The sequence below is a fragment of the Diplotaxodon limnothrissa genome, linkage group LG9, assembly GCF_057381915.1.
Source record: "Diplotaxodon limnothrissa isolate DT_005_m linkage group LG9, D_limnothrissa_male_GT1.1, whole genome shotgun sequence".
In the NCBI taxonomy this organism is placed as follows: domain Eukaryota; kingdom Metazoa; phylum Chordata; class Actinopteri; order Cichliformes; family Cichlidae; genus Diplotaxodon; species Diplotaxodon limnothrissa.
The window spans coordinates 34,982,594-34,999,020 of record NC_140604.1 but is presented as its reverse complement, the minus strand read 5'-3'; the positions used below and the strand labels follow the sequence as shown (position 1 = coordinate 34,999,020).

The 16,427-nt window shown below is 42.0% G+C and overlaps 1 protein-coding gene across 1 annotated transcript; it reads left to right on the top strand.

Annotated features, from left to right (window-relative positions):
• Nucleotides 1-322: 322 nt before the first annotated feature.
• On the top strand, nt 323-10,543 carry LOC146626013 (coagulation factor XIII A chain-like). The gene is made up of 18 exons (XM_085362549.1): nt 323-360; nt 636-707; nt 785-890; nt 1,101-1,277; nt 2,740-2,988; nt 3,889-4,007; nt 4,099-4,206; nt 4,867-5,041; nt 7,080-7,218; nt 7,351-7,454; nt 7,532-7,620; nt 7,700-7,853; nt 7,962-8,071; nt 8,493-8,658; nt 8,739-8,893; nt 9,230-9,366; nt 9,446-9,551; nt 10,436-10,543. Exons 2-18 carry the CDS (start codon nt 660-662, stop codon nt 10,478-10,480), a joined length of 2,187 nt encoding a protein of 728 aa, XP_085218675.1. The 5' UTR covers nt 323-360; nt 636-659; the 3' UTR covers nt 10,481-10,543.
• Nucleotides 10,544-16,427: the final 5,884 nt, after the last annotated feature.

Below are 16,427 nucleotides of genomic sequence, written 5' to 3'. Positions count from 1 at the left end.
ATTGATTTCATATACTTTAACCATAGGATTCAATCACGTTAGCAGTTTTGTTTCTGTTGGGTTTAAGATGGTTAATTCAGTTTGTGCTGCAACTAAAATCTGAGAATTTCTAATGGAAGTTTTGAATGGAGCCAGAGGTCAGCGTGACCTCCGCCCACTGTGGGTGCTACGACATGATCGGGTGGGTCAAGGCCACCTACTGGGTCATGAGCTGTTCAGTGCGAGTCCTCAGAAGTGACGGGAAACCCAGTGTGTGTGAGTGAAAAGAGGAAGTGTGTGTGGCTATAAAGTGGTGCTGAAGTCGACTCGATCAGCACCTGATCAGAGACGCAGCAGGACGAGCTCCTCTTCATCAGAGTGGTGAGTGAAGCTCGAGCAGAGGTTGTACCTGCTCCCGCTGCACTGACTTATTTACTTACAGTGTAAATAATAATTATTCATATTTTACATTGGAAATCATTCTTACATTATATTGTTATTATTAGTTTTTCTATTTACATTGTAAATAATTGTTGTCTTTCATTTTAAGTAACAGAAAGATACATAAGAATATATTAAACAATACGATGCTATAAACTCCGTGTTTATTTCTTTCCTGGACTTTTGCTCTCTTTTTCTTTGACCAATCACCCCAGTGTAACCTTTGACCTTTGACAACCATGACTGGTCCAACCGCTGAAACCCAGAAGGGGCGCTACGCCAAGCCGGTAGCCTCACAACAAAATTAACAGTTCATTTTGAATTTAACCGAAAACGAGTGATTGCCTGACTTTTTTTCCTCCAGCTGCCGACCTCCAACCTGTCATATTCAGATGTTGTTCCAGAATTTGAACCTTTTGAAGGCGTTGCTGAATCTGAGGTCACGCCCAGAGCGTTTGCACCTGGTGGAGGTGAGACCCGCTTGCGTCACCTGTCTCTGGGGACCGTTTACAGCGCACCTGCTCATTTCCAGCCCTGTTGTTTTATGTTAGCACCTCCTTTATCGTGTGGCGGGCCTTGCATTGTCTTGTTGTTGAGTACTCTGCAACACTCTGAAGCGAGGAGCTGTCATGGCTGCCAGTCGATGACCAGCGTCCTCTGCTTTGTCCCCGCCCCCTCAGTGTTGCTGGAGGCACTGAAAATCAACATGTGTCAGGACATCAACAAGCCGAAGCACTACACCACCGACTACTACATGCAGAACCTGGTGGTGCGCCGTGGTCAGGAGTTCGTCATGCAGGTGACCTTCAACCGCCCGCTGGCTCCGGAGGACGACTTCCACATTGAGTTTACGATTGGTGAGTTTGAACTCTGGGCTTCGATACTCTTCATGTGCCGTAGAGCTTTTAAGGCCTCAAACTTCGTCTGTCCAGTGCTCTCAGATGTTTTTAAGGACACGCTGCACACCACGCTGAGATATGCAATGTTTTCACTGGAAGTCACCTCGTTGGTGCAAAAATACTATTTAACATCAAACTCTGTTATCGTTGGTATTTTTCATAGAGTAAAATAACGAAATTGAAACAAATGTTTGCAAGAGGCTACTGATGCAGTTTAAAATTCCCTTAATTTTTAAACATTTGGTGTCTTTTTACGCTTGCATGATTCGTATGCTTGTTGTGAGAGCCCCCTGCCATATTTCAGAGAATCCTCAAAGACCAGTGTGGCTTTGGTTTTGGTATTGTTGGGATTATAGTTTGCCTTAAACTGTATGATGGCAGCTTATCCGTCCTTTTCCAGTTTGGTGAACAGTGAACTGTTTAAGGTTTCCTCCCCACCTGCTCTACCTACCTGAGCATTAACAGCGATCAGGAACTTGTAACCCGGACACCTGCAGATCAGTCCAATCGAGGGATTTTGTTCACACACAGTTTTTAGTATCTCAGGTCATTTTTTCTCATTTTGTTCCTCTGCCTGGTCTGAGTGTTGCTAATTAACATTTTCCTCTAAACTGACACATGTGTGTGTGTGTCGGGGGGGGGGGGGGGGTGCTCCCTCATTAAGCAATTAGCTGATGAAGAGACGCTCGTTAACAGTCGCCCACTGAGCAATCAGACGGCCGTCAGTTCATTAAGCAGCTTCACATTCGTTTGGCTGCTTAATTAGTACACAGCTCTCCCCACGGCCCGGCCATTAGGAAACACTCCATGTTAAACACACAACTGCAGAGCTGACAGATGTTCACACACATCTGGCCTCAAATACACGAACTGAAGTCTTTAAAATATAAAAATGTAACCTGTTTGACCAGGATTTTATGTATTTTTATGTGTTTATTTTTATTGATGTAAGGTAGAAATAACCAACTCCTAAAAATGTGTTTTTAATAATGGATTGCATTTATATAGTGCTTTTCGGGACGCCTCAAAGCGCTTTACAATGCCACTATTCATTCACTCTCACATTCACACACTGGTGGAGGCAGCTACGGTTGTAGCCACAGCTGCCCTGGGGCAGACTGACAGAAGCCAGGCTGCCATATCGCGCCATCGGCCCCTCTGGCCAACACCAGTAGGCGGTAGGTGAAGTGTCTTGCCCAAGGACACAACGACCGAGACTGTCTGAGCCGGGACTCGAACCGGCAACCTTCCGATTACAAGACGAACTCCCAACTCTTGAGCCACGATCGCCCCAACGTTGTAACATAAAAACATCCCATTGCATTTTTCTTATTACAATGAGAAATGATGCCACGCCTCTCTTTGGAAATGATTTTTTCACCTGGATAAATAAAGAATTAAAAAATAACTCTTCCATCAGGCTCCGATCCTTCGCCCAATAAGGGCTCCCTGGTGATGGTGACCTTCGGTAACCGTGGCAGCAGTTCGTGGTCAGGCCGGATTCTGCAATCTCAGGGTACATCTGTGATGTTCGGCATCACACCAGATGCCGCCGCCATTGTGGGGAAGTTTCAGGTGTACGTGGCCATCTCCACTGGCATGGGCATGCAGCGCTCAAAGAGGGACCCCACCACTGACCTGTACCTGCTCTTCAACGCCTGGTGTCCAGGTACCATTTCCTCTGCGCTTACTGCCCCCTGCTGGTAGAGTAAAAGTAAAATCATGATCAGAATCAGTGCAGCTTCATCTGCACCTCAGTCTGCCAAAGATAAATGACATACATTTTTCATTGCATAATTTTTCATACATCTCATAGTTACACAAAAGTGACCCTTTATAATAATATCAAAGGTGTGAAATATCTGTCATAGCTCTTCCAGAGTTTGTCAGACGTCCATCATACCTCTGACAAATGTGTCAACGTTTTCAACCAATTGATTCACCTCATCAGACAAAAACATATCTCAGATCCCACTGTTCGCACTGATGACCTTGTTTACATTTATAATTTATCGTCAAGCCTGTCACGATGATCACTGATCCATTATTTGAGAAAGCAAACTCTCCCTCTGCTTTAAAATGCCCTTTAGTTAAACCACAAATATACTGATTACAGACAAATATCCAACCTCCCGTAATATTTGTACAAATGTAGTGGTTTCTTAAAGAAAGATGGAAACAGTGGTAAGTACAGTCTGGTTATAGAACATTTTAGAGACTGAATGAGGCCTTCAATACGACAGATCATAAAATCCACATTCACCAGCAGGAACAGTGGGTTGTTGATCATCTGTGGAGATTGGGGATCAGTGAGGTTTCTGTGGAGTTCCACAAAGCAGGCGTCTTGATCTGGTACATTTCTTCTTATCCATGCCGCTGCTCAGAAACCTTATAAGACAGCTCAGCATTTGTTACCATAGTTATGCAGATGACACACCGTTGTATTTTTCTGTGGATCTAGATGATAATGAACTCTAGGTCTCTGTGTTTGACTGACATTTACAAATGGATATCACGATGCCTTTGTAGCCAAATGAAAGTTCTTACAGCAAAGCGTTTCTGTTTGCAGACGATCACGTGTTTCTTCCTAATGAAGCAGAAAGACAGGAGTACGTCCTGAATGATGAAGGGGTGATCTACCAGGGTTCATCTAGCTCTGTGGTAGACCGTCCATGGACATTTGGGCAGGTAAGTACAAATACTTGATCACATAAAAACAATAAAGTAATTTATTGATTAATTTATCAGCTTATAATTAATTAAAATGCACTCTTTGCAGTTTGAGCGCGGCATTTTGGACGCCTGTATCTTCGTCCTGGATGCGTCTCAGATGCCAATCTACGACCGGGGCAACGTTGTCAAGCTGGTCAGGGTGGGATCTGCCATGGTGAGAATACAGAGCCTGAGTACTGATTAACTGTGTCACCACAGTCATAGCAATGGGAAAACGACCTCAAGTTAGCTATTTGCACTTTTTCAAAGATCAAAATGCAGTTTCACCCTATCTTCTAGATTTAAGGTGCACTTACAGGACAAATAAGTCAATGTTTGACCAAACACTAAAAGAAATAGGGTGAAATATTCAATCTAATGTCTTGATTTTAAGACTTTGTCGTTGCCTTGATGCAAGCAGGTTCTGGGTTTCAACGGGGTTTTGTTTTCCCCTTGCCTGGTGGGTTTTCTCTGGGTCCCCTGCTCCAGTCTCATACCAGTACATTAAGCTCTTAAACTGCACAAGGTCAAGAAGAACAAATGGGTTTAGGCAGGTCAGGTGGGATTTTCACCACATGCTAAACAAGCATATTGTTACCTTTCAAATCAGGTCGGTTCCTTTTGTTTTGGCCCAACATAAACAGAACTGAACCTAAAGAAGTCACTGGTGAACGTGATAGATTGTACAAGACCGGCTGCTGTAGGGTACAACCGCTCAATGAAAGGTGCAGCAGCAGGACCTTGTGGGGTACCACACCAGAGATGAGAGGTTGAATTCCTTAAAAAAGAGAAGTCAGTTATTTTTTGCTGACCTTTGACCTGCCCGCTCCTGCAGATGAACTCTCAGGATGATAACGGTGTGATGGTTGGGAACTGGAGCAATGACTATTCCATGGGCAAACCCCCGACGTCTTGGACTGGCAGCACCAAAATCCTGCTGCAGTACGCCAACACCGGAGTCCCGGTCTGTTTCGCTCAGTGCTGGGTGTACGCTGGAGTCTTCAACACCTGTAAGCATGTGCTCTGTTTACTTCATCCCGCCTCACCTCCTCAGAATCAGCTGACTTTTAACTGCAGTAACTTCAGCATAAAATGTTACCTTCATTCTGTGAGTACTTTCAGACTTACAGGCCCTCAAACTACATAGGGTTAGGAACATATTGGGTACTTTTTACTTACTTTTCCAGTAATTTTATAAGCTTCATAACTTCATAGGTTCAGGAGCTTTCAAACGTTACATTTCAGGGCTGAAAAACACATTTAAATACTATTAAAAAATGCAAGCAAATCAATTTTACAATTGCTCCAAGAAAACGATTTTTAAAAGAAAGACAATAAACATTAGAGGAACACTCAGTAATTTTTTAATGTAATTTAATAAGAAAATGATTCTTAGAGGAAGCTAAATATGCATTCTTATGAACTGATAAGCAATATTTTAAAAATATATAGGAACAAGTTACTCCATCATATTTAAATAGAGGAGCCGAGGAGAACATCTCCCTTCTGACTTTACATATATATAGTGTGCCAAAGGCAGAGGAGAGGTGAAGTTGTTCACATCATCTGAGAGTCCCGTTTATCAAAGAAGCAAAATTGCAAATGACGAGAACAACGCCACCGACATCGCAATGAAATTTCATTCATTTCTTCGACTGAAGTCAGGGCTCTAAAAACAAAAACATGCATAAACATGCTCATTTATTCCTGATATTATCACAATTATCACAAAATTGAACATGTGACCCTCCCGTCTCCAGATAGCTGACAAGTGCCGGCTAAACAACTACAGCTAGCTATAAGCTAAAATTATGCTAGCTAGCGTTAGGCTCAAGCATCCTAACAATCACACTTTCCTTCGATAAACAGTTTGATAACATTAACAGTTTTTATGAGAGTTTATTCACTAAGTATTGGAGTCCAACAAATTTGCATCCACTTCAAACGAAGTTTAATTAAAGTTTGACTAACAGGAGCTAACAGAGGCTAACAGAGGCTAACAGTGCCAAAAATGGTGGCGCTTACCAACAACTCACCTCACTATTCTTGTCATCTGTCAGTGAGATTCAGTGACTGAGGTTAATACTGGACCTACAGCCTTCCACAGATTGGGAAAAACTCCAGGGCGGATCCAGTTCAAACAATAGTAGAAACACTCTGGGGAACAGTCTAATTGTGATGTTTTTGGTTGCTCCTGGCTGACTAAAACATGTTTGTCCTATAGCAGCAACTGTTGCTTGGATTACACACTTCTTTTGTGAGGAGTAAGAAAACCAAACTCAGCGTACCGATATGCAGCAGTGAAAATTTTTACACGCTCTACCTTTTAAATGTTTTCATCATATGAGATGGGCAGCTGTTTGCCCATCTCAGAAAAGTTATTTGGAAGGTTTTCTTTAAACCTAAATATTGACAGAAGGCTCCTCCTCTTGCTATGATTCCTCCCCGAAATTTCACCTGGATCTCTCCTGTACTTGAAGTTGTGAGGAATCAGAAATGTTGGACAAAAGTAAGAATTTCAACCAACCCCTGTGTGTAACTCAGAAAATATTCATAGAATGAAGGTTAAACTGTATGGCTTTATTAAAAAATTACAAAAGTATTGGTACGAAAAAGAAAAAAAAACATCTGTTGATATGAGGGGTCGGTCTGCAACTTTTTCACATTCACATTTAATATCCCTGCTGTTTAGCCATCCATCAAAAAGATCTAAAACAATGACAACAGCAACAAAAACTCTCAGAGAGACCCAACATGACTACAGTGACCACATAACACCTTCATAAAAAGACTCAAACTAAGTGAACTGTCATGCATGTGTAATTACACATGCTGATGATGATTTATTTTCATAAGTGTTTGGCTCATTACATTTTAGAGTTTACTTGTACTGATCTACTGTACAAAGATATTGATTATGCAACCATTTTATTAGTCTGCACCACAGATCAAATTAGGCTGTGGCTCATTCAAGGCACTGATTGAAATTCTGCAGGAACAAAAACCTGAATAAACAATGTAGCTTTTATATATTTCACATCCTTGCAGTCCTCAGATGCCTTGGCATCCCAGCAAGGGTCATCACCAACTACAATTCAGCTCATGACAACACGGGCAACCTGAAGACTGACCTCATCTTCAATGCTGATGGCACCCCAGACAGACGCAACACCAGGGACTCCATCTGGTACTGTATCATAATTACAATGTTCCTGTGAGCTTGGTTTGGGAAAGACTTCAGTGCTGGACACCTTTTCCCATGTGTTTGAACTCGAGACCAGCGTTGGGAGTGCACTAGCTACACTGCCTCTCTCTGCAGGAACTACCACTGCTGGAACGAGGTGATGATTAAGCGTCCTGATTTGCCGCCCGGGCTGGAAGGATGGCAGGTGGTTGACTCCACGCCTCAGGAGACCAGTGACGGTGAGACAAACAGATGAGCGCACAGATTAAGAAACAACAGTTAAACAGAGAGCTAACAGGTCTGTGCTTGTTCGTAGGCTTTTTCCGCTGTGGTCCAGCACCGGTCATTGCCATTAAGGAGGGTCACGTGTGTTACCCGTTTGACTGCGGCTTTGTGTTCGCTGAGGTTAGCGAAGCATAAAAACCAATGGGACAATATCTGATCAGCACAGAGTTTCACAATATCTTGAAATCGTTTCCTCCAGGTGAACAGTGACGTGGTCTTCCTGAAGAGAGATAAGTACGGGAATCTGACTCCCTTCAGAGTGGACAAGACGTACGTTGGAGAGAAAATTTTAACCAAAGCTGTGGGCTCACAACAACAGAACAACATCACAAACACCTACAAGTACCCTGAAGGTAACAATCACAGGGCATCAAACCCAACAAGCAAACACAATTATAAATAAACTTTTCAGTTTATTAATAAACTGAATCAGCTTTGATGTTTGTGCTTTTTTATTACAGGAAGTGCAGAAGATGAGGCGACCATGGCCCGGGCGGAGGGGTTCGGCTGTGAGAGGGATCACAGTGATGTGCCTGAGGATGACCTGTCTGTCACCCTCATCGTGGAGCCGGTAACACACCTGTCTGCTACCTTCACATTCAAATTGTGCACTTGTAGAGCACAGTTCACTTTATTAGGAACACCCCGCTAATATTGGGTGGGACCCTGTTTGCCCTCAGAGCCTCTAATTATTCATGCAAGGTGCTGGAAAGGTGGCCCATCACACAGTTGCAGCACGTCTGATACATCCCAAAATTGCTCCGTTACACATCTGTTTACTGTGGAGACCATTTAAGTACGATGACAGTGCATGCCACGTGAACGAGGAGCCTTTCTACCAAGGAAGGATCTCCACATTCTGCTTTACTTTGTCTTGTTTAGTCTTAAATAAATCCTTTCAGCCTGAGCCAAAATTGAGGCATTTAAAAGCATAGAAGTCCTGAGGAGACCCAGAACGCATGTGGCTCACTTGGCTCTCTCTTCATCTGCAGTGTGTTATAGGTCAGGATGTGCAGCTGGTAGCGACCTTCAAGAACCAGGGTAAAGTCCTCAGAAACGTGACGGCTCACCTGGACTGTGACATCATCTTCTACACTGGAGTTGTGGCCAGTCACTTCAAAGACATCACCTTCGATGTGACTGTGCTGCCCTACCAGAGTGAGCTCCACCAGAATCTTGTTGTTTTAAAGTCTGAAGATTTGGTGATGAAGGTTTTAGCATTTCTCTCTGTTTTACAGGTTATAGTGTGCCGTTTAAGATCCCAGCTTATGAGTACCAGACCCAGCTGAGCTCTCAGACCTGCCTGCGCTTCATTGTGAGCGGACAGTCTGATAACCTGCATGTGCTTGACTTAAAGGTGCTGGAGCTGCAGACCCCGGACCTCAAAGTGACGGTAAGGCTCACAAAGGCCTAATACATGGCGAGGTTTCTTTCATCAGCCAATTATTTAGAACTGTTAAATATCTCCAACAAAGCGACCAGAAAGTTGGCTTTAAAAGGGGGAGGAGCTAAAAGGATGTACTGAAGGGCTGCAGCGAGGCCCGTGATAAGACAAAGAAGCATTATTTTGAACTGTGATGCATGTAAAGCTGCTCTAGTAGAGTCCAGGAATGAGAATGTGGATCTGGAAATTAGCAGAAGGGGTCCGCTTATATTTGTATGTTTTTCTGTGACAGACTGTGCTGGACACACTTTGTACAGTGACTGTAACTTTGGACTCTTCCTCTAGTTGAACGGGGAGCCTCTGCTGAACCAGGAGATGGGTGTCAAAGTTGAGTTCACCAACAACTTCGGCTTTCCTCTGCGTGGCGTCAATCTATCCCTCGAGGGAGCTGGGCTCATAGGTCCAAAGTCTAAATACTACAGGTAAACACGCCTCGGATGCTGTGTGCACTGACGGCGGGATGTTCTGTGTGTTGAACACTTTACTCTGTGTGATTTTCAGAGAGATTCCTCCTCAGGCTACCATCACCTGGCAGGAGACATTCATCCCTTGGCTGCCTGGACTGCGTCGGATCACGGCGTTGATGGACTGCCAGGAAGTCCGTCAGGTAACCAGCACAACCTGACCTGTAGATTCTCGCCATTAAAACCAGAACGGCTCCAGTTTCCTCCACCCGCCCTCTTACTTCCTTGAAATTGTTAAGTGTGGTTACAGGTTGGTGTCCTCAGAATATCCTCTCAGAGCCTCCAGAGGGCGCCGAGACGCAGTGTTTTATTTTGGTTCAACACATAAAAGACTGATTTGGACCATCAAACACAAGCACTCTGCTACTGCGTGCTGATTGGTCGGATAAGCACTTGAGACGACAGATGTTAGTTAAACCATGCCACTGGGATTTTATTTACCATTTTTTATTTAGCAATTAATCTTATTAGGCATCTGAACGCAGTTTATTTGTTTTTTATTTAAAATATTATCAACAAACTATAATTATAAGCAGGATTCAAACAGCTACAGTAAAACTACAGACTACAAACTTATAAACAGCCGCTCAAAGTAAAACAATGCAAAAAACTCAATCTTAGATGTTAGAATCATAGTGAACTCATATTATTTAGCATTTTGTTAGGTTTTGATTATATTTAAGATAAGATAAGATAGAACTTTATTAATCCCTCGGGTGGGTTCCTCTGGGACATTCGGTTTCCAAAAAAGCACAGCACCGACAGAAGTTACAGTTACAGAATGTTATATATACACACACACACACACACACACATAAATACAGAGACAATATAAATAAAATATACGAAGGGGATAAATAGAATAAATAGGAATAAAAATAAAAATACAAGTGAATTGCACATTTCAAGTATTGAGTCTATTTCATTATTTTTTGGATATCCTGCCTCGTGGTGTTTGATATCATGGAAGTGTGAAAGTTTGTAACGACTGTTTTCATGACGAGCTGATCTGTTTGTCTTTACTCAGGTGTCTGGATTTGTTGAGGTCAACATCCCTTACCCTGCAAAGTAATCACCATTTCCACCAATCAGCACCACTTCTGGATGAGTGGGCGGAGCCAAGAAAGAGCACAAGTTACCGCTTTAATGATCGCGTTTACAAATCAGTTTTGAAGTACAAATGTAACTTTTTTTAATTCCACAGATTTCACAGAGGTTTATGCAACTTTTTAAGATCAGAGTTTTTCCACTTCTCTGATATTGAAGCAGCTTTATTTCTTACCATCTATAACTCCGCCTCCTCTGGATGGCTAGAATAAACTACACTTTATGAAAATAACATAACAAATAAGAATCGGAGTTTTCAGTCGCACTTCATTTGGCATATTTGAGAACAGATTTTACAAATCAATGAAACGTAAAATATCTAAAAATATTTTAGATTCAGAAAATATCCATTAAAAGAGATTTATTACATAAAACCTACAAAATGGAGTTCAATATGAGCTTCATGGTTAAACGAGATGTTTGGACCTCATTTCATTACCTTCATAATGTGTTTGAAGTTTGTGTCATTTTCTGTCAGTGGACATTTAAACTTCATCAGAAAAATCCCCGAGTTTGTAAAATTAGTCGCCGATTGTTCACAAATGATTTTCTGTCTTGTTATGAACTTTTTGAACAAACAAAACAAGTTTGAAGCTTCAATAATATTTAAAGGAAGAATAAGGTTTTGAGCTTTATCATTAATGACACAAATGAAAAACCAAACTCACTGCAGTGCCCAGTCACCACTAAAATGATCGTTTTCAGGTGATGAATTTCTCCCAAACTTTGACAAACTGAGCTGGACCTGCACTCTGACACAGGGAAACTCTGTAACCTCGTCTGTTTTTTTACCCTCCTGATTGAAAACCAGTGATTTGACTCTTTGCTTTGTGCTTTGAATGCCTTTTAACAATGCGGATGCTGAATACTAACAATAAAAGCGCATTCAAACCCATTCAAGTTGTCCATTAAGATCTTTGTTCACTGGAAATAAACTGAAATGAGACCACAGGAAAGGAACCGCTCGTTTAACTTTAGCAGCTTTTTCTGGTTTCATGACTTCGCTCACGTGTGTGTCCTCTCACACAGCAAACACTTAATCATTGTCATATCTGTGCTGTGAAAATATAATCCAGTTTCTTTACAGACTCTGCTGTTTATTCTTAGCAAAAGCAGCAAGTTTTAGGTAGAAGATGTTAGATAAAGATCTGCGTGGCCTCTGAGAAACCATCGTCAGGTCATGTCTCCAGATAAACATTAAACACTTAACACAGACAGGAAATCTGCCCTTTGGACAAACACTGGCCTCATTATAGCTGCTGCTCTTGTTTGTTATGTAACTACAGGTGTGTAGTACAGCAGACACACCACTAGAAGGAGCTGTTGGCTCTTCGTTTGGCCCCCTGGTCCACAAACCAGCACATGCCGTTCACCTGTATCATTCAGTGGCCTCTTTCTGTAAGAAAAAAAGGAAACAATATTTCTTCATCCTTGCATCCGTGTTGTTGTTATAAGGACGTTTTCTAGCAGCTGCTTTGAGCTTTGTTATACTGACAAAATGAGAAGTGGGTCGATGGCGTGTTATTGATCTGCGTGGGTTTATAAAGAACTTCTGCTGAACTTCCAGAAACCCGCTGCAAATGAAGACGTCCACTGCTGCTGTGTCAGCTCACATCAGCCTCATCAGTGATAAGACATACAGACTGTCCCTGTGATGTTCTGCTGTATTTTCTGTATGTCATGTGTGTAACAGCTCAGAGAGCAGTGTATACGCTGCATATCAGCATGATGATAACAAAGCTCACGTGAAGTGTCAGCAAAATACTGACAGTGCAAATCATCCCTGTGTCCTGTGCAGAAGTGCTTAAACCTGCATTTGCCACCAGATGGCAAAAGCTGTGGTTATAGAAGCACTTCTGACCTGGAAGAAGCCTACATCTTCACCTCTGTGAACGGTTTCCTGCTCAGTGTGTGCACTCACTAACTCATTTTGGGTCACACTAAATAAAAACTTAAATCTAGTTTATACATTTTGGGTATGCCACGTGTCAAAAAGAGGATTACCTGTGGTATAAACCACCAGGTATCGTCGCAGCAGTTATGTCCTTCTTTCCTAACCTCTGTGGGTCTTACAGCTAGCTGGGGATGATATAGGCACCTTCGCTGGTGTGATTAGGCAAAGGATCAATACGGGGTCCACGACCCTCGTAGGGACACTCCCAGTAGAGCTTAAAAGTGTGGGACTCTCCACCAATCGCTCTTAAAACTAAAGAGAAGCTTCTTGGATGAGAGGCGAAACGTCTTCAAGAAAAGTAAAGAAATCCAGACACGTTTCTTTCCAAACTTCTGAGACAGCCATCAGTTGCTAAAGAAAAGAACTGTGTCCCAAATGGTTGGCAGTGGTCCCTGAAGCATGCAGAAAAGCTTTGGTTGGTACCAGATTAACAAAGCTGCCTGTAGTTTTTCATGTTTGTCTGCAAATACTCGCTAACTTTTAGCTGAGCAGTATTAGAAGTGGAAAACGTGTGAAACAAAGGGAAAATAAAGGAGGTTTGCCTTCAAATTAAAATCGGAATCATTTTGGATGCAGCCCTCAGGCATAACTTTCACTTCCCTTACTGTCAGAGGGTGACGGGACAGTGTTTGTAGAAAGGTCTGGCAATTCCATTCAAGCAGGGACTGCAGCAGTAGGCTAGCTACTAAAGTAAAAACAAGGAAGTTTTTGTCAGCCACTCGAGGAATACTCTTCTTTTCCCAGTGCAACCAGCAGTAGTCTGATTGTTTCACACCAGTCTTCAGGCCTGTGTGGAGGTTATCAGGTGATCCTACTTTGACACCATGATTTTCACGTATCCAAAATTGTGAATGCGTTAACATCTGGCGATTAGTGGCAGTGTGTCTGAAAACACTTCAATACAATTAGTTTTGTATCATTACCTTATTTACTAATGGATAAATCAATATATTTGGACATTAAATTAAAGTTAGCGTCCTTAAAATCACCACGGCTGGTGAGGAAATTATGCTAGCCAACTAGCATTTTGAATAGCAATTAAAGTAGCAACCAAAATACAGTTAACCAGGTAGCTGTAAATTAGCTATGCTGCATGAATCTGTTACTCGTTTAATTTCGTTCTGCTTGGTGCACTTCATAAAACGAACCTTTACCTTTGGCTAATTTTAGCTAAAGGCAACTTTAGTTGGTGAAACATTACTTGGCATCTAACATAACAGCTAGCTGGCTAACAGATGGGCTTTGTGAAACAAATGTAACCTTCTTCTGACAAACATTACCTAATGTTAGCCTAGTTACAAATTGCTTGACACCAAACGTAGCAGCTAGACAGTAAATTTTAGCTTGCTTGCTAAGTTAATGTTCTAATGTCATATAAACATGACTGTGTGTATATAGAGTTTCACTCTGCGGCCACATAACAGAAATCACTAATCAAGATGAAGATGGTGGCACGGTGGTTAGCACTGTTGCCGCACAGCAAGAAGGTCCTGAGTTCAATTCCACCACCAGGCCGGGGTCTTTCTGTGTGGAGTTTGCATGTTCTCCCCGTGTTTGCGTGGGTTCCCTCCGGGTACTCCGGCTTCCTCCCACCGTCCAAAGACATGCAGCTTGTGGGGATAGGTTAATTGGATAATCCAAATTGCCACTAGGTGTGAATGAATGTGAGTGTGAATGGTTGTCTGTCCCTGTGTGTTGGCCCTGCGACAGACTGGCGACCTGTCCAGGGTGTACCCCGCCCCTCGCCCTATGACAGCTGGGATAGGCTCCAGTGCCCCCCGCGACCCTGAAAAGGATAAGTGGAAGTGGATGGATGGATGGAAGATGAAGACATGTTCATGGCTATAAGAAGTTTGCAGAAAATCTTTATCAGCTATAAATGAATTGTGTAACCATGATGTGTGTGTGTGAGAAGACTTTTCATCACTAGTTAAGTTCAAGACATCATTTAAGTTTAGAGAGCTACAAATGAATGCGTGTGTCCTCTGATTATTGATCTGAGATGGTTTTTTAATCTAACATGACGACATGCGATATGCTGTATCTCATGTAGTGATATAAACACAAGTGAGTTCTGGTGTTTGTGGAGGACCTGAAAATCTTTACACATCACACAATACTCCTGAAAACGTTTGTTTGTTTGTTTTAGCTTCAGTGCTAGTGATGAATGTAGGCCATTGTACTTTTAAGTCATGTAAACACAGGTCGTGACACACCCTACCCCCAACTCTGACAGCAACAGGTGAGCAGTCGTCATAGTAACTGTATCTAAAGTATCAGCATCACAAAACTGGTTGGTCCAGATCAGGCTGACACACAAACACACACGTTGGTTCATCTATACTTTAGAGGACTTGACACTGTCACAGTTACATTTCCCAACCTGAAGCCAAAACTGACTTTGAAATTTAACCCTTTAGCTTCTCTCTAGTGTTCTTCTCTCTTTTACCGAATTTCCCGGAGGAACCCACCCGAGGGATTAATAAAGTTTTATCTAATCTCTCTAATCTAGTGTGCAGGCCAGTGTAAAGTTTTTACACTGTCGTACAATGAATGATTTTATCTAAAATGAGAGGTTAAAGGAGACTGAAGAAAGTATTATTAATACAGAAGAACCAAGTATTATAGTCCCTCTTGTGCCCACGCAAGGCTTCAAAAGCGAATCAATCTGTATAGACTCTCCTGTTTAAATGTCTACATTTAATGCAGAAATGATCATATTTACACCCTTTAATAGTCATTTATGCTAACTAAGTAATCACCTCATGCTAACTATCACTGCAAGCTATCACCTCATGCTAAACTGAATTTCCCAGAGGAACCCAAGTTTCATCTAATCTAATCTCTAATCTATCACTGCAAACTATCACCTCATGCTAACTAACTTAGCATGAGGTGTTGTCCAGGTTTCAAACGTGCATGCTGACATTGCTGAAAATGCCAGGCTAATGCTAACACAAAATGGTGTTTGAGCAGTCAGTTGGTGTTTACAGCTAGTTTTCCCATTCACAGCAACAGTTAGTACAGACTTTAACTTTCCTTTCATGGTCTAGTAAGTTTAACATTAAAAGTGCTTCCAGTGTTGGTCCACTAAGTAATTCTCTGGGATGGTTGGCTTTGTCCATCCCAGTTTTGGTGTAATTAATCTGTTTCCCTGCAGTTCTTAGCACCTATCTATGTTGCTAACCAAGCTAGTTGTCATTAGCTGTGGTGCTCTTGCTTCTCTAACTGTAAAGTACAAAACAGTGATGGCTAATTGCTAAACTTGAAGTTTAAAATGGATTTGTTGAGCTAACAGTAGCCACCAATGTTCCCTCTAAGCTGCGCAATTGCGCACTATTGGCATGGTCTCTGCGCAGAGAAAATCTGCGTTGCGCACACAAAAAAAATTCTAACCTGAATTGAGATTAAAGTAAATATGTGCCGACACCGCTGTTTTAGCGAGCAAAGCAGCGTGGCCGATGTGGAGTGAAGCCACGTTAATGACAACGTGTACAACCATTGGAGATGTGAGCAGGACAGACGGAAGAATTAATGGAAATAGTGTGGACTTTATATCAGTTTTTAAATTGTGTTGATCGGCCACGTAAAACCAGAGTTATGATAAAAAAATATGCAATATTTGGTTTTCTTCCTGAATACTGTCGTTGTTTATATTTACTGCGGGAAGAAACGGTAAAAACTGTGTTTTATAAGGAAAACGCTCGAAAGCCTGTGAGCAGAGACGAAGCCAAAACACTCCCCACCCTTTCCCATTGGTCGAAAATGTACCATGTCAACCAATCAAAACATGGCATTTAGTTGTTAAGTAACGGATTTTGGAGTTCAAGTTATTTTTACTTCCAATAGTGTTAACATACTACACAGGTCATGAACAAGATTTTTTTAAAGATTTTCATTGTAAGTGGGCTAAAGCAGCTCATTAAACTTAGTCTAACAGAAATGTAAATGCTGTAAT